General features: G+C 38.1%; 7 protein-coding genes across 7 annotated transcripts; 1 reads left to right on the top strand and 6 right to left on the bottom strand.

Annotated features, from left to right (window-relative positions):
* Positions 1 to 128: 128 nt before the first annotated feature.
* Positions 129 to 3,461, bottom strand: RHIMIDRAFT_312296 (26S proteasome non-ATPase regulatory subunit 1-like protein). The gene is made up of 8 exons (XM_023614794.1): positions 3,409 to 3,461; positions 3,239 to 3,356; positions 3,116 to 3,179; positions 2,957 to 3,062; positions 2,502 to 2,905; positions 2,322 to 2,453; positions 1,968 to 2,267; positions 129 to 1,919 (listed from the first exon to the last, which is right to left on the bottom strand). The coding sequence occupies exons 1-8, from the start codon at positions 3,428 to 3,430 to the stop codon at positions 243 to 245; spliced, it is 2,823 nt and encodes a 940-aa protein (XP_023467686.1). The 5' UTR covers positions 3,431 to 3,461; the 3' UTR covers positions 129 to 242.
* Positions 3,462 to 3,582: 121 nt separating this feature from the next.
* On the top strand, positions 3,583 to 7,246 carry RHIMIDRAFT_213684 (TPR-like protein). The gene is made up of 9 exons (XM_023607255.1): positions 3,583 to 3,827; positions 3,878 to 3,944; positions 3,994 to 4,466; positions 4,535 to 4,744; positions 4,798 to 5,221; positions 5,273 to 5,587; positions 5,641 to 6,152; positions 6,200 to 6,934; positions 6,983 to 7,246. The coding sequence occupies exons 1-9, from the start codon at positions 3,657 to 3,659 to the stop codon at positions 7,031 to 7,033; spliced, it is 2,958 nt and encodes a 985-aa protein (XP_023467685.1). The 5' UTR covers positions 3,583 to 3,656; the 3' UTR covers positions 7,034 to 7,246.
* Positions 7,247 to 7,759: 513 nt separating this feature from the next.
* Positions 7,760 to 8,184, bottom strand: RHIMIDRAFT_290759 (uncharacterized protein; the record flags this gene model as incomplete). Its single annotated transcript, XM_023613757.1, has 2 exons — positions 7,985 to 8,184; positions 7,760 to 7,937 (listed from the first exon to the last, which is right to left on the bottom strand). The coding sequence occupies exons 1-2, from the start codon at positions 8,053 to 8,055 to the stop codon at positions 7,760 to 7,762; spliced, it is 249 nt and encodes an 82-aa protein (XP_023467684.1). The 5' UTR covers positions 8,056 to 8,184.
* Positions 8,185 to 9,790: 1,606 nt separating this feature from the next.
* On the bottom strand, positions 9,791 to 10,618 carry RHIMIDRAFT_277829 (uncharacterized protein). Its single transcript, XM_023612706.1, has 2 exons — positions 10,595 to 10,618; positions 9,791 to 10,501 (listed from the first exon to the last, which is right to left on the bottom strand). The coding sequence occupies exon 2, from the start codon at positions 10,313 to 10,315 to the stop codon at positions 10,058 to 10,060; it is 258 nt and encodes an 85-aa protein (XP_023467683.1). The 5' UTR covers positions 10,316 to 10,501; positions 10,595 to 10,618; the 3' UTR covers positions 9,791 to 10,057.
* A 1,828-nt stretch (positions 10,619 to 12,446) lies between these two features.
* Positions 12,447 to 13,152, bottom strand: RHIMIDRAFT_200497 (AMPKBI-domain-containing protein; the record flags this gene model as incomplete). Its single annotated transcript, XM_023606459.1, has 2 exons — positions 12,447 to 12,954; positions 13,001 to 13,152. 2 exons carry the CDS (start codon positions 13,150 to 13,152, stop codon positions 12,447 to 12,449), a joined length of 660 nt encoding a protein of 219 aa, XP_023467682.1.
* A 534-nt stretch (positions 13,153 to 13,686) lies between these two features.
* On the bottom strand, positions 13,687 to 14,811 carry RHIMIDRAFT_112520 (uncharacterized protein). The gene is made up of 4 exons (XM_023605264.1): positions 14,779 to 14,811; positions 14,342 to 14,719; positions 14,157 to 14,269; positions 13,687 to 14,098 (listed from the first exon to the last, which is right to left on the bottom strand). The coding sequence occupies exons 2-4, from the start codon at positions 14,532 to 14,534 to the stop codon at positions 13,748 to 13,750; spliced, it is 657 nt and encodes a 218-aa protein (XP_023467681.1). The 5' UTR covers positions 14,535 to 14,719; positions 14,779 to 14,811; the 3' UTR covers positions 13,687 to 13,747.
* RHIMIDRAFT_287184 (nucleotide-diphospho-sugar transferase) lies at positions 14,619 to 16,059 on the bottom strand (the record flags this gene model as incomplete). The annotated part of the gene is made up of 5 exons (XM_023613452.1): positions 14,619 to 14,719; positions 14,779 to 14,920; positions 14,970 to 15,062; positions 15,110 to 15,767; positions 15,818 to 16,059. 5 exons carry the CDS (start codon positions 16,057 to 16,059, stop codon positions 14,619 to 14,621), a joined length of 1,236 nt encoding a protein of 411 aa, XP_023467680.1.
* Between the last annotated feature and the right edge of the window lie 1,100 nt (positions 16,060 to 17,159).

Genomic DNA, 17,159 nt, shown 5'->3' with positions numbered 1-17,159 from the left:
GAATTTGTCTATTGAACTAAAGTTGACCAATAAAACAAGTGAATTTCGGTCACTGTGACAGTTAATTCGACTTTATGAAGAAGTCATCATTCCAACTACATCTTTAAACATAAACAAAATCCTTCTTTAGCTGTTTAAGTCATGAATGGTAATTTATTTCAAAGTGTGTACGCGTGTTTTTATAAATCCTAAAGGGATTATTTTTACATTTAATGAATTTTCTACAATCAAAAATAATAGATTTAATCATCAACAGGATATTCGAATGGTTCAAAAGGTGCAGCTTCTTCTTCTTGTGCTCCTGATCTTCCTGATCCATCACCTGAAGGGACTCGGGGCTGAAGTAAATCTTCTTCCTCATCTGGCCTTTTATCAATCAACATAATAATACCTCCAATATTTTCAGACTTGACAGGAGCATAACGTGAGTCTTCTTTAAATGAAATGTGCTTCAGTTGAGCAGGCACAACTCGAGCCATGTTTTCAAGAGTCTCAAAGTTTTCTTCCTTCTTCTTCTTTTTACGCTCATCTTTCTTTTCGCTACTTTCATCCTTCATTTCTTCATCCTTTGGTTGCTCTTCTTTATCAACATCCATCATTTCTCCCTTTTCTTTCTCAATCTTCTTTGCACGGGCTCGCGCTTTTGCCGTTGTTGACAAGACAGCAGTAGCTACTTTTTCAACCACTGTGGCTGATGGTGGTTTTATAGCAGGAGGATAAGCAAATAATGAAGGCTTGGTGTTTGATATGAATTCAAATTTGGGAGTCTCTAAGTTCTTGTTCAGACCAATAATGGCCGTAGGGGTAAATGCTAAACTTAACATATGTGTCAAGGGATACCAGTACCAAAATTGTGTAAATACAGCAGTGCCCACAATGGCTGGCATATTAGCATGTCCCGTTCTTGATAAAAGCGACATGGTCACATTTCTTCCTCCAGCATCAATGATACCTTGTGCAAGAACTGCACCAAACTTTGCCATAGGATCTTCATGCTTATCACCAATGACCTTTTCATACATTTTACGTACAGCAGCTACCTTGGGATTCGTGTTTTCCGTTTGCTGAATCAGGATCATAGCTTGAGAGATGAAGGCACCTTGACGGACAAAATCAACAGGATCCTTGGTCATGGGCTCCAAGAGTTCAAGGGCATCCAAGTAGCCAGTACCAGCACATGAGATGCCCAAGGCAAGTGTAGCACCATATCGGACATGTGGGTTATAACTTTCAGCCAATAGTTGCACAATGCGAGGTACTTGTTTAGGATTTCGTAGCAAAACAAATCCAAGCGAGGTGACAGCTGCCCGACGAACATCATCATTCACATCGCTAACAGCGACATGAAGCAAACGACGGATGGCTTTATTATTTCCAGTACCGCTATAGGCCATAGCGATAGTATAAATACCACCATATCGAAGCACAGAATCCTTATCTTCTAATAGCTTATCGATCAAACCATCTGCTTGCTCTTCTTTACCATACATAATGAATGACATGCCAATGGCTAAACCACGGATAATCTTCTCATGCTGAGTTTCATGAGCATATTGAAGCATCTCATCAAGTGCTTGTTCACTAGCTGTACCAAGCATCACCAAGCCCATAGCCAAACCGGCAGCCTCACCAGCAACAGCATTATCACCAAACAAAACACTCTTCAAATCTTCATAGATGGACTCGTTGGCTGTAGCCATGCCAGCAACAGCAAGGCCAAGAGAGGCGCCGTGTTGAATAACTTCATCGGAAGTCTCTTTCAATTCCTTTCTTAGATATTCCAATACATCTGCACCATGGTTGGCATTGATGAGGCCCAAAGCATACAAGGATCCGCCCTCAGAATAGGAACTGTTGGAAGTGACGCCATGTGTAGGTAAGTAGGGGGCTAGCAAGTTCATGGATTCTGCTAATTGACCCTATGTGATATATGAGCTATTTGTTAATGATAAACAAAATGTATTTACCTTGTGGATGACACCAAGAGCAGCAGTAGCACTAAATTTAGACCAGTTGGTTGCTCTTGATAGCCAGTCAAGGTTTTGACGCAAGAATTCGTCGCTTGTTGTACCAGCTTGCATGAATGCATTGGCAAATGTCACAGCAGAATGGTAGACAGAGTTTCTGGATTCCAATGCATTTTTTGTATTTTTCAAAATCAAAAGGTCCGTGTGGTTGTTTCGGTATAAAAATTCAAGGTGAAGTCGAATGGATTCTTGGCCAGAAAGAATAGATTTGATCTTTTGGAAGGGTGAAGCGGCCTTTGGCTATGATTGTTAAACATGAATAACCACTTATATTATATGACGCGTTTATTTTACCTCTTCCACTTCCATAGCATCTTCCTTTGGCTCTTCCGCAACGGGTTCACTGGGTAATTCATTAGACACCTTGGACAAGAATTCTTGTGTTGCGTTTTCTTCTAAATCAAATGATATTTGGTATGCCATAAGCTATAAAATATATTAGCTTATATCTTTCAAGTCGATTTCTTCTTTTACCTCGTCATTTTTTTCGATCAAGCCCTTCAGCATATTAGCACAAGAAGTGGTATCATTCAAATGTACCAAACATTGACTGATAGAAATATAATCAGGTTTTTCCAACTTTTTGTACAAATTCACCAACAATCTCAAGACTTCGTTACGGAACTCCAAGTTTTGCACAAGCGTCATTGATACATCCAAAACGTAAGCAAGCAATTGGCTAGGGTTTCCCTTCATAATAGTTGATTCAATAATATCAAGACGTCTTGATTCAAGCGCAATACCAATCGCTTGTTCATATTCTCCATCATCTGCGCAGCGTTGAAACATGCGTTCGACAATAGCCTCTAATCTTGGGTCAACTGGTTCCGTATTCTCTGGTGAAGTTCGTAAATAGATGTATTTATCAATACATTTGGCTATTTGCTTTTATAAGTATTTTCACAAAAGACATGGTTGCAACTACTTACAAATGATAGTTGTAACGTATTCAGAAGAATCAGCAACATCAAAGTGTTTACCAGCACCAAGGGCAAATGTAAGAGAATCATCTAATTCACCAAGATTATAATACACCTATAGGTTAAGGTGTCAGCTATCATATTATGATCTTTAGAGACTGAATGTACCTTCGAAGCAACTAGAGCAGCAAGTTCTCTTTCGCTAAATGTTTGATCTTCATACAAGATTTCACTAGAAAGCAAACATCAACACAAGGCGCTATGTAGCGACGTGATAGAATATTTTCTTACATGATAGCAATAGAATCAGAGATTTCAGCCCAAAACTCGTCAACAAGAGAATTTAACTGCTGAAGTGCATAGACTTTAAGTTCTGGTTGTGGCTCTTCAAGTAGAGCAATAATACCATCTATATAAAGTGTTTAGTATTATGAATTAATACAAGTGGTAATAAAACTTACTGGCAGATGTAAGAGCCGTCATGTATAAATGATTGAAAGAAAAAGAAAAAGAGTGCAACTGAAAACAAGTTTGCTTTGCCGCGTCTTTTACTTTTTACACATTACGTGTAATCAGTGACGCAACCCTTCTAGTTTTTGTGTCGGAGTTCAATTGATCTCTTTTCTCTTTTTTTAATTTATTTCCCTCAACAGGATATAAATAAAAAGAAAAGTGATTTCTCTTCCTCTCTTTTTTATTGCAACTCAACATGGCTTCTTCTAGTTTTAGTTACGGCACAAGATCTAAAACAATCGAAGTTCCTCTTCAGCATGAACAAGTACTTGAAGTTGTCTGTAATGATTTACCTGCGAACCCCATTGAATTAACAGACATCTTTCGTCAAGAGTTTGTTGGACTTCCATATTACCGAATGCTTGCGGTAATCATACATTTTTATTAAATATCCAGAAATATTGACGCGTAAAATAGACAGAATATTATGAACAAGATAAAATAGAGCAAAGCATAGCTGTCATTCAGGCGGCTTTGACTATGGGTATTTATACGAATAATGATCGTGTAAGGATGCTTACAATCTTGATTAGCAAGTCAATCAGCGCATACTCAACCACGGCAGAAGCTTCCACTGTTGACTTTAATCGCAACACTTCACCTCCGTCTTGCTAGAAAACAATCAGATGAAAATCAGCGACAAAAACATATAGATGAAGCTACTCAATATGTTAATGAAGCCGATCGTATTCATAATCAATATGAGCCTACATTTATTGTCAAGGGCAATTTGTATATACTTTTACGAAAGGTAGATGAAGCTGCTCGTTCGTTCAACATGATTCTCGAAAAGCGCCCGAACTGCATTCCTGCCCTACTGGGTCGAGCAAAAATTCAATACCATTTACAACAATATAAAGCAGCTTTAAAGAGCTACCAGGACGCTCTACGATACTCACGAGGCAGGTTTTCAGGAGTAGAGATTCGGTTGGGTATTGCACAGTGTTTTGCACAGCTAAAGATGTATCCTGAAGCTAAAGCTGCATTAAAAAGATGCACCGAAGTGGTAAAAAAAAAAAAAAAAAAACTTGCTATTTTCTTTACTAACTTGAGCTGTTTTTTTTTTTTCTTTAGAGCTCAGTACCAAATGCAACTGCGTTGATTATGCTGTCTATATTGGAATTGAATGAATCAAAAAAGCTAGAAAATGGCCCCCTGCAACAAGAAGCCAGCCTGCGTCTTGGCCTTCAACATATGCAGCAAGCACACCGGGCAAATATCAGTCATCCTGTGACGTTAAACATGATGGCAGATCATTTCTTTTTGACACATAACTTTGAAAAGGTGAGCCCCCAAATGTAGTTGACTGTCAGGATGCCTTATCAATCCATCAATAGACAATAGCGGCCGCTTCTAAAGCAATAGACGCAGCTTCTAATAATATAACAAAGGCTGAATCATCTTATCAAATTGCAAGAACGCATCATCAAATGCAGAATTTCGAAGACGCACACAAATTTTATGCCCAAGCTCTTGAATTAAATCCTGATCATTTGCTAGCACAATTTGGTATGGGTCAGATGCTGTTAAAAAGAGGAGAGCGTAAGCCGGCTATTGAGATATTCGAAAAGATTCTCAAAGCTGAACCTGAATGTGCTGAAGTAATGAAGATACTTGGTTCATTATATGGACTTGTTGGCGATAAGGAAAAATCAGTCGCATTGTTTGATAAGCTTATGGAGCATACAAATGAAGATCCTCTTTTATGCATGGAGATTGCGGAAATGCACGAAGAAAAAGACGGTGCTTTAGCATTAAAATGTATGTGTCTATCGTCCATGATTAGTTATGCTACTTACAACGTATGAATAGATTATCAACAAGCCCTTAAACTCTTGGATGACTTACCCAAAGATGACGAGTTTGCTCAGAAGCGAGTGAAAGAGATTAGACCACAATTGTTGAATAATATTGCTGTTATGCACCATACACTAAACAATTTTGCTGATGCTGAGCATTATTACGGTCTCGCCATTCAATCAACCGAAGCAAGCGATGAAGAAGAAAAGAATTTGAAGTTGACAATGAGTTATAATTTGGCAAGGTTATATGAAGAAAAATTGGAAACAGAAAAGGCTACTGCCATATACACAAAATTAATAGAAGATTATCCCACTTATGTCGATGGTATGTATATCTTCTTTAAGAACTTTATTAACACTAACGTTGATTTTGTTTAGCTCATTTACGAATGGGAGCCATCGAACAATCGCTTGGTAGATCAACGGAAGCCATTGAATATTATAAAGAAGTATTTGATACTGAACCAATGGATGCAAAGGCATGGATCATGATCGGTCAAGCACAAGCACTTACTACTGAGAAATTATCCAAACGATCTTTTGAAAAGGTTTTAAGAGACTGCGATAAAGACGATTTATATACACACGTTGCCCTCGGAAACTACCATGCTGCTACTGCCAGAGAATTAAAGTCTGAAAAGGCCAAACAGCAAAGAATTGAGTCATATAAGTTGGCAGTTAACTTTTATTCGCAGGCGTTAAGAAGAGACCCTACTAATGTATATGCTGCTAATGGTTTGGCTATTACCATTGCTGAAAATGGCCACATTGAGCAAGCAAGAGATTTATTTAACCAAGTTAGAGAATCAAATGTAGGAAACTCTAGCGTATGGGTTAACTTAGCACATATTTTTGTTGAATTGAAGCAATATAGACAAGCTATTGTTATGGTGAGTCAAGGAATGTGCACGCAAATAGAACTGACCGTTTATCCTAGTATGAAAACTGTTCTAGAAAATTTTTCAACAATAAGGATATCAATCTGCTTCTCTGTCTCGCAAGGGCACAATACATACTTGCTAAAGCAGAGAAAGATCATGAAGCAATGCACGAATCATTAAAGAATACTGTGAAAGCACTTAGCCTGTGCCCTTCGGACAAGACAACTTTATATAACCTTGCTCTCGTTCAGCAATCATATGCTCAACAAATTGCAGATTTGACTCAAGAGCAGCGCGATTCAAAAAGCATGCGTCGCGCTCTCGAATACCTAGACTTCGGACAACGTACATTCCGCCAATTGATCAGTGTTGATGAACATACCCTCTATGACAAAAAGATCGTTGAGCAGCGTGAACGATATGGTGAAACACTGCGAACTCAGTTGGAGAGAAAGCTAGCAGAACAAGTTCAGTTTGAGGAACAAAAAAGAGAAAAGCTGGAGCTTGCTAAAAAGAGGCGAGAGGAAGATATTGCTAAACAGCGTGCGATAGAAGACGAGAAACGTAGACTGGAACAAATTGAAAGAGAAAAAATGGAAGAAGCACGTCGTAAATTGATGGAAAAGGTGCGAGAAGATAACTTGATGATGGCCAGTTTACAAGTAGATGAAGATGATATTGATGAAGAAAAGAAATCAAGTAAGCGAGGTAAAAAGCGAAAGGAAAGAGACGAGGAACAACCTGAAGAAGAAGATGAAAAAGATGCATTGTTAAGAAAGAAGGATAAAAAGGTAAACACCATTGTGTCTTTAGGGAGGTGCTAAAGTTATTTTTATTAGAATTATCGAACAAAACGAATAATCGAAGATTCTGAAGACGAGGATGAATAATTTGTAAACTAATGATATATAGTATTTTATTTCTTTTTGTGAATTTTGCGAATAAAGTGACAGCCTTGGAATAATGACCAAAAGAGAAAAAATAACAAAGATACTATGAATATAAACAGCAATATAATGTCAATCATGTTATATCTTGTCATTTTACGTAATTTATTATACTGAGAGAGTAAGTGAACTACGAGTCCCAAATTGAGACACAGCAATAGTGTTAGTAAAGAAACTGACATATTCTCGGATACATACCAGGGCAGATAGTGAAGAGTGAAAAAAGAAGCAAGTAAATAAAAAAAATTAGCTTATTGATCTATGTTCTTTAACAAAACTTACCCAAAAGGTATTATAGCCGACAGCTATAGGCCCATCTACGTTTCTTTTTCAGAAAGTAGCGGCGAAGTGTTCAAATGCTGCAGTTTTGGAGGGGCTGTGTTAATTGGATCAAGCTGAGGAAATGTGGCCCGAAAAGAAGGGTTACAAGGCCAGGTAAGCCTATGGCCATAGCACTTAAACTGTCACGAGCATGGGTGGCTTTTCCTGCGAGAACAGAAGGACAACCCGGACTAACACATTGAAATACGCCGTTCACAGCTTTCGGCTTGGTGTTTCCAGTAACTCGCAAAGGACACTGGAGCTGCTTGAAGCAAAAAAGCAGGTTTACGAGGTGTTATGTTCGTTAGTAATACATGCAGAAGTGTACAAACTGTTCTTTTTTGGCTTCTATTGACCTCTATATTTCAAATGCCTTTTGATTGTGGAACCAATACAATAGCCTCCATCGCCAACAAACATAATATGCTGTGACTTATCAGAGCCTGTAGCGTATCGACGTTCATTGGAGTATAATTCATCAGTATATCTTCGCCTTTGCAGCTCATAGGTACGCTTCTGTCTTACTCTTGTTGGTGAGTAGTAGAAATCCCTCAGTTGCTCTCGATGTCTTACGGTTTGTTGATACCATTCTTCAAGTCTGGCAACGCTTTCATCTTTTTTGATACTTTTTCTACTAGCTGCATTTTCAACGCTCGTTATTCTTTGTGCGTTTGCTTTCTTCGCTCTTTGGAGTTGTACTCGAAGCTTCTGTGTCTTACTGCCGTAACCTATTTGCTCTGACTTCACTCTAAGGGTTTTTCAAATTTAAAAAACTGTCGTAGCACAATATCTGCTTATGACTGACATTGAGCTAAACGGCTGTAATCAGTATGAATAGCGTGAATTCATACATTATAAGATTACGTGCACACACTTTTAGTGATAAGTCAAATTAAATAGAATCTCTCCTTTGAATATGATAAAAGAAAGACCTTTTTCCTGGGTGTTTTTTTTTTTTTTTTTTTTTTTTTTTTTTTTTTTTTTCTCTTTCAATCCTTTACATTTTAACATGAACACAGTATTCTTATTTGAAGATGGGCATGGAAATGCTGTTGATGAGAATGGAGGCCCTGAACTCTGGAGTACATTGTTGATCAGGATGAATTTGCTGTTGAGGCTATTGCGACTCATAGTGAATACTTGAAAAATGCAGCCTCCAGTGGCTATTCATTGGGTTGCCCAATGCTTATTGAAAAGCCAAAAGATGAAGACATTCAAATGAAAGAGACCAATGTAAAACGTGATTATATGCGCTACGCTATCCAGGATAAGACTAGATATTTCGATCTGAAGATTGAAAAGTGTGTGAATACATCAGCTACCGCGAAGCAGTTGAGCATTCATATTCGAACTTCTCAGAGATGGGTTAAGCAATAACATATGCGTTCTGGTAGTATTTTTAAGAACTGTAAACAGGTTGGCCGTAGATGTATCTTGACTGAAGAGCATAAAACGCTGCTGTCGAATTCATTGATGCTAATCCATCTGCTGCTGTGGTTAAAGCGACCGAGCACTTATTGAAACGGTTCAGTGATCTCAAATTTTCACGTAGCACTGTTTATATTTTCATGAGAAACGAATGCAGCCTTTCGTTGAAGAAAGCTGATTTTCATTCTATTGAAAGAAACAGTCCAGCAAAGATTGAGGAGCGGTACAATTGGGTTTGTAAGTGGGAAAATGCAGACATGAACTTCTTGACGAGTCTGCTTTTAATATCAATATGAAACGATCAAAAGCATGGTATACAAAAGGTACTCATACTATTGTTACTCGACCAACAACGAGAGCAAGCATGACGCCTATATTGGATGCTACCTCTGCTACAGGTTTGATTGCAGTTGGCGTAAAAAAAAACCGAAGCCTGCAAAGAAGAAAAAGACTGATGAATATATTAGCTCAGGAATAGTAATAGGTCACTATATTAGCTTCTTAAAAATGACTTTCGATGAAATGGGCAAATATCCACACATGAAACGCCATTATATAGTCATGGATAATGCACCCATTCACACGCATGAAAACATAAAAAGGTATATTGAGTATCAAGGACACCAATGTGTGCACCTTCCTACTTACTCTCCTGAGCCTAACCCAATAAAACAGTTCTGGACAGTAGCAAAGAGTAAGGTTAAGCGTCATAGGCTTTTGCAGGAAGATACTTTATCAAAAAGAATTACAGGGGCCTGCAACAGTGCGCAGAAAAGTCACTTCAAAGGTTTTGTTACGCATTCTTACAAATGCTGGGGAAAATATTTTCAAATTAATGTCGATGAAGGTGGAGTGTCCATATAGAGAATACAGAAAAACTTATAGACATTGGCTACAAGCTATTACCTTTGTTTGATGATGTGCTAGATTTTTTTTGTGGTAGTTAACTTTCAGGCTGTTGTAGTTGAAATACTTTGCGAAGTGGTCACGAGCTCTTCCAGTATCAAAGCACATCAGCCAATTCATTCGGCCAGGGTTGCCTTTCTTGAACTTTTCCATGAGCTCTCAATCATCGGTTCTGGAGGACAATCGATTTAACACGGTTATCTCAGCCTCTTCTGGACCTTCCAACGGCGTCACACTACCGCAGAAATATAAATCGTTAGATGAGATTGCAAAAAGGTAGGTTCTGTTAATGTCAAAATGTTTTTCCTAGAGTTAACTGTCGTCAGTAGCGATATCCTCGTATTTTCTTTTCAGATGAGCGCAATACGCCTGGCCATTCTTGGCATACTTAGCAGCACACTTTGGATCGGTTAGTATACAGCTTGTGACCTTCACAAATTGATTCTCCAGGATACCACAGATGGATCGAAATGCAGATAACTTGCTCTTACTTGATTTCTCGTACGTTTCACTGTCAACAACGCTTTTCATTGCTGTTTGGTATAGTTGAATGGCCATCGGATCGTTCATAGTACAGATTGTCAGAATGCTTCTTTCTCCAGATGTAAAGAAGTTGGCAAAAGCAGGGATGGGAAGCAGGTTGTCCTTATTCTACTTGAATACTATCATATGTTGCAAGAATTACATCCTTGGGAAAGCGATCGCTGAATGTTTGTAAACAATATGGAAACTGAGGATGGGTGATGAACTTGGATGCTAGGGATTTTGATGCAAAAAATCAGCAAATCGGATATTCGTTACGGCAAACACTTGGTGCACTCAAAAATGCACTCAAAAATAAACTAATACCTCTACCCATTACCTATGATGTCGCCCAGCAAAGCTTTTCAATGTGTAGCGTCAAGCTACACATGAGTTTATAAAGTCGCAACTAAGGTTGTCTCTTTTCAAGAAGAAGAAAGAAATAAAATAGAAATGTTGTTATTTTTAATTTTATGTTGTCAGTTTCTCAACAAAGATGCAAGAATACGTGTAATTATGATGCATTCAAATTTATATCAGAGAGAGTAAATTGGGCAGCCTTAGGTTAAGCAGAGACTTTGGTAGCATGAAGTTGTAAAGCAACGTCACATGTAGTGCTCCAAGGAAGCGCTCGTAGCATTAGCTTGTTTTTGAGTACATCAAGCGTTTGCCTTAGTAACCAGCATAATATATGTATAAATAATGTCAGCGACGACATTAATATAATTAGCAGCCATATATTCTCTACACAAACTTAATTTAATGGTATTCAGCTCTTCTTAATAAAAAATCTACTTCGCAAGCCATCGACTTAATGGCTTTTTTAAATTACAATTAAAGCTGAATACAACAACCAGTACCACGTCCTTTTTTTCAGCCTAAGCCTCTCTCCACTGATGTTATAAACCTTGAAGCCACTCCTACGGTGGACTCGTCGGAAAGGGATTCGGATATCCGGCTACTTGGACGACCTGATCATCATGGCCAAGTCAAAAAAACAATCTCTAGCGCATACGGAACAAAGTCTCAGTTTCCAGTTGTATTGTGACATATTAGACGAGTTCGGTAATCGAGAAGCACAGGATCAAAATGAAAATTTTGTTTGTACGAAATTTTCATATTTTCGAAAAAGTCGATATAAAAAGTAGCCCTGATGTTCTCTCAAAAACAAAATAAATAGCCTTGTTTCTTGCTTCTCCTTGTCAAGGTCATTCTGAAATCGATCAATCAATTGAATCAAACCTCCTTTTTTTTTTTCTTTTATTTTTATATTCATACAATAAGCAGGCCTTGACTTTTGTTACAAAAGTTCCTGCTCTTATTCTTTTATCTTTATACCGTTACGAACTTAACAGCTGATCTTTTAATAAGATATGGTGGTCACTATACTACTCAAGCTCTTGCCTTATAACAAAGCTACCTAACTCACTCTAACGAAATCAGAAAAATTACAGTATAAATTTCACCACTATTCTAAGCGTGGATTATAATTACTGAGGACATGATTGACTAACGGCTTTTGAGTTCATAAAGACAGCTTTTAATTCGTCCCTGGCGCTGATCTTGTTGTCCATTTCATGATCTGGGTTATGATACTGCTTTTACCATAAGAAGGATTTATCTTTTAAAGAAGTGTATCCTTTTACATAAAGAAGTAATGATTCTTTTTTGATCGCCAAGAAATCACTGTGACGCGACATCATTTTCAAAAGCACACGGCATGGTTTCTAAAAATACGGCTTCCATTTCTGAAAACGCGAAATTAATTTTGAACAACCAACGACATCAACTTTGACTGACTGCGATATTGCTTGCTGGAAGCACCGTACTTTCTTTTTTTTTTTTTAAAAAAAAGGAAATTTGTCAAGGATTCTCTAGGGTCAGAAATGCAGAACAATATGTATAGAAAGTATGTTTGAAAAGAACAAAGACAATAACTGCAAACACAGGGTGATATTGTTGATCATTTAGCATCTATGGCAACGTTATTTCTCAGGGTATTCTCCCCCTATTCTTTATAGAAAGATCCTGTATCATACGGAAAATATGGTGCTTGAGAGATCTATTTTTGTTGAGGATGCTTTTATTCGTTTTAGTTCTTTGAAATCGCAGGACGATAATACATCGTTGTAACGTACTATGACAAATGAACAATAAGCACAGGTTTATCACTTTCATTCTACTTACATACCTTTTTACGATATCGCGTTGTTGTTGCCAAAGCCATGACATTATCTTTGATAGAACATGCATATAAATGATTTAAGGTGACATGGTTTGGTTCATGCAGCACTGAATTGTCTTCTTCGCTCACTGTTTGTGAGTTCAACAACACTTTATCAAGATGAGGAGGTAATATCGGTGGCTGCGGCTGTTTCTTTTCCCAGTCTGCACTAGGCTTTCTCTGTCCATCACTCTCGGCTGATTCAGATAACATCAGTAGCTCTGGTGGGATGGTATTCGTGTACTCTTCATCTATTGATTCTGTAGATGATACTATATCCTCTTCTCCTTCGCCCAGTCTTTCCTCCTCCTCTTCGTCCATAACCTGTAGGTAGTTGACCAAATTTCCATCTGGATCTGTTGCTGTCTCCAAGTCATTCGAACATTTCCACTCGTCATCGACAATAAATTTAAGTCGATGAGTGCCGGGCGGTAATTCCAATACGGCACTGAAATCATGCGTGCTAAAGAAAAGAGAAAGAGTTAGGATATAAGCATATATAAATCAACATGTCATCTTGCCTCTTCACTAGCTTGATCTTGTGTTTCCATCCATTAAAGGTCCCTGTAACATAAACATTATTTCCTCCTTGAGTCCAAGTGATAATAGTGGGGACACCTATCAGATATGCAGAGTATAAGAACCCCGTAAAATGGGGCATTATATAATTAAAAAAACTGGTGTTTACCTTGGGCTTTTGTTGGCACTGTTGCCGTTGTTGCCGTTGTTGTTGCTGTTGTTGGGGTAATGGGTTCCTCATCGTTTTCTGAGTCACGAGTAATACTCATACCACGAGCGCGATAGTATGGACCACTGATAGATGCACGATGTTGATGAGACGATGTCGAAGAAGATAACGAGTTAAACCACGGACTGGCTCCACCTGTAGCGCTTGACACCCAGCCTGATTTACCTGTGGCCACAGGAACAGCCTTGGTTGTCTCTTTTGGTTCTTGCTTGACTTCGGTCACTTCAATTGGATGAATCTCAGGTGGAGGCTCTGTTACTGATAGCTGTGGGTACTCTGTCTGACATGTATTATTATTATTATTATTATTGCTATGAGCTGTTATGGTTGGAAAGTCAGAGCTAACAGAAGTAGAGTTGCTATTGTTTCTGCTTCTTCTCTGTTGAACATTAGATTCAGTTGAATTTGTGTTTCCCATTTTAAAGACAAAAAAAAAAAAAAAAGAATAAAAAAAAGAGCAAAATTGACTCAGGTTTATGCATACACAAAAAAGATTGATTTATTACGTCTAGTTTCCTTTAAACTGTTGCTCTTTATATTGATCCTGCCATCTGTGCTGTTCTGCAATGCTGTGAACCTTGAATCCAAAGATGCGAGGAACATATCTCTCGGAGCTCTTGCTTGGCAAATAGTTGGGATAGACTTGAAATAACATATGAGGGAAGGATGTACCAAAGTAAGCACCATCAATAGCTGCATGTCGAGATGATTTTGGATTGTAAATATCTTCACATCGAGGACAGTAAAGCTTAACTGTCTTTGTCATTGGAATATCAGATAGTCCCACAGGTAATAATGACTGCATGTTACAAAGTACTCGAGGGCAACGACCAAATTCTGCCCGTTTGTATTTATCAAGCTATTATAAAGTAAAGGATATGTTTATTAGATGAACAACAATTATATACTTAATTTACCATCTTGAATAAGCCTCTGTTCGTAATGAGAAATCTGGCATGAATGAGGCCAAATAAATGACGAGCTGTCTTTTCAATCTCTTCTCTTACTTTCTCATCCACACTTTCCTCGTCTATAGAAACAAATACAGCATATATATACATATTTATATATATTTGAATAGCAAGATTTCATTAAAGTATACCAAAATTGTCTGTGATCATATTAAGTGCTTCTGTATAATACTGGGGCACCTCAGCACTTAATCCAGTCAAGTTGAATCTGTCCAAAATGTATTCTTCATCCACTTCACAAAAGTATTCATTGCCCTTTGTATCCAAAAACCAGTCTATCCAATACTTTGCATATTCACTTTCTGAACCACTGCTGCTGGCCATTGTTACTATTATTTATTATAGAGAAAGAGAGAGAGAAAAAATAGGGGACGAAAAAGGATTTTATTTCAATTCACGTGCCGATGATTACATGAGGATTTGGCTGTGGTAGGATGACTTGAGTTCTTTGTGAGGCAAGACGATACAGTTACGAATAATCGTTTCGTCATGAACAGAGACCTCTTTGCCTATGTGAATTAACCGTCAGTATGAGGCAGTGGATTCGACAACAACAACAAAAACTAACCTAAAATAGTAATACTCTGTGCCTTCACACCATTCTTCATCATTTCATCGTTATCGTCATTGACAGCCGTACCTTCCACACGAGCCCAGGCACCAATTCGACTGCTCCAACCAATGACTGAATGAAGAATACAACTGGCATGCTATATATATAGTCAGTATCTATGTAAATTGAAAGAACTAATTTCTTACATCGACTGTGACGTTATCGAGGATGATCGAATCCTTCACTCGAACACCTTTACCAAGGACAACACGAGGACCAATGGAAACATTGGGTCCAATCTATAGAAATATCATTTCTACGAGCTCAACATAACAAAAAAAATTACCTTGGCTGTGGGATCGACTTGAGCTGAAGGATGAATGTAGACAGCACCCTTGATCTCTGGTCCTTCAGGCTTATTCTGAGCTAATCGATCGGACTGTTGACTCTGTTGTAATTCAAGATAAGCAGCATTAGCCGAGATAGCAGATCCAGCTGTCTTGATCTGCTTCCAGAAACCATGTGTCAGGTGAGCATATAACCTTTTAGCTTCTGCCAAGGGACGGAGCAAGTCTCTCTCAAGACTAAGCTTACCATCACTTGTCGAAGAATAAAAGGTGTCATCGATCGTCTCCCTCTCCTTCTTGGCATCAATAGCCTTTTTGATCTCTTGAAAGACAGCAACATCAAAGAGATAGACACCACAAGAGATCAAGTCTGAGATATACGTGTCTGGCTTTTCAACATAGTGAAGGACCTGGTTTGATTCTGGATCGGCAATCAAACAACCATACTTGGTTGCTCTGTCGCGAGGTACTTTTGTACTGAGCATCGTGCAAAGACCACGATGTTTCATGTGTGTTTCCATCATGTCGTTCAAAGGAAAATCGCAGGCAATATCGACGTGCATCACAAAGAATTGTTGAGGATTGCCACGTATGACTTCATCACGGAAATGATAGATTCCACCAGCTGTTCCTAAAGCTTGATATTCACGAAGATATCTATATTAAAAGGTTAGAATGATGACAAGATTATATAGATTAAACTTGACTTGATGTGAAGATGAGGGAATTCTTGGGAAGCTTGTTCGATGAATTGGGAAAACACGGAATCTTCAAAGAAACCAATGATCAACACTTCTTTCAGTTCTTTTACTTTAGAAAGAGCAGACAAGTGGTGATAAACAAGAGGTGCTCCAGCCACAGGAAATAAGGGCTTAGGTACATCAAGCGATAAGGGTCTAAAACGCGTCCCTCTTGAAGGACCACCAACGAGAATAACTGCTTTAAACATGAAAGAAATATAAAAGAAATCACCCTACAGACACACGCAGCACATGGATGGACATATAAGGAAGGTTACATTGAAATACGAGTAGTTTGGCCATTTTCTGGTCAAATTTTACATCTTATCTCTTTCTTCTTAAAAGAAAAATTCTTATCCTACATCAAGGAACATGGAAAGATGTCTGTTCCTGAACAAGCTTAACGTGATGCTACACATTGAAAAGGTTTGTTGACGACATCACAGGTAGTGTTTGTATCATTAGTCTTGTGGATTTCCTCGTGCGCGTAGTATACACCATATTAAAAGGCAAACACTGGTGCACTCAAAAGTAGGTTAATACTACGGTCGCTTCCTTAGGGCACTACATGTGACGTTGCTTTACAACTTCATGCTACCAAAGTCTCTGCTTAACCTAAGGCTGCCCAATTTACTCTCTCTGATATAAATTTGAATGCATCATAATTACACGTATTCTTGCATCTTTGTTGAGAAACTGACAACATAAAATTAAAAATAACAACATTTCTATTTTATTTCTTTCTTCTTCTTGAAAAGAGACAACCTTAGTTGCGACTTTATAAACTCATGTGTAGCTTGACGCTACACATTGAAAAGCTTTGCTGGGCGACATCATAGGTAATGGGTAGAGGTATTAGTTTATTTTTGAGTGCATTTTTGAGTATTAAAGCTTTTTGAAAATTCTAGGCAAATATATTCACCTGTGGTCTCTCCAAATGCTAACAGAAGATGTTCAAATTCTTGAACATTTGTATCACACGGAAATACCAAGAAGCACCAGCGACATCGAAAAGATGTTGGATCTTGGAAACTTTGTGTGGAAGCTTGCTGTAAGCCGAAAACATTTTGTATATAATAATCAGTAGCTAACATAGCTATTTTACAGGAGTGCATGAAAAAAAACCTGCACAGCTATAACCAAAATGAAGAAAGAGCACAAGGATTACCTTGTTTCTCGTCAATTGAATCCAAAAGTCCGTAAAGGGCAGTGGATACAGGGTAATTTTGCTCCAACAAGTTGACAATTGCGAGACAAAAAAAACTGTTCAATTATAAAAACTAAATGCTATATTATAAATACTTGTTTT

The sequence above is a fragment of the Rhizopus microsporus genome (genome assembly GCF_002708625.1).
Source record: "Rhizopus microsporus ATCC 52813 unplaced genomic scaffold scaffold_5, whole genome shotgun sequence".
NCBI classification, from domain to species: domain Eukaryota; kingdom Fungi; phylum Mucoromycota; class Mucoromycetes; order Mucorales; family Rhizopodaceae; genus Rhizopus; species Rhizopus microsporus.
Note: the sequence above shows the minus strand (reverse complement) of the source record. Positions and strands in the feature narration are given on the sequence as shown.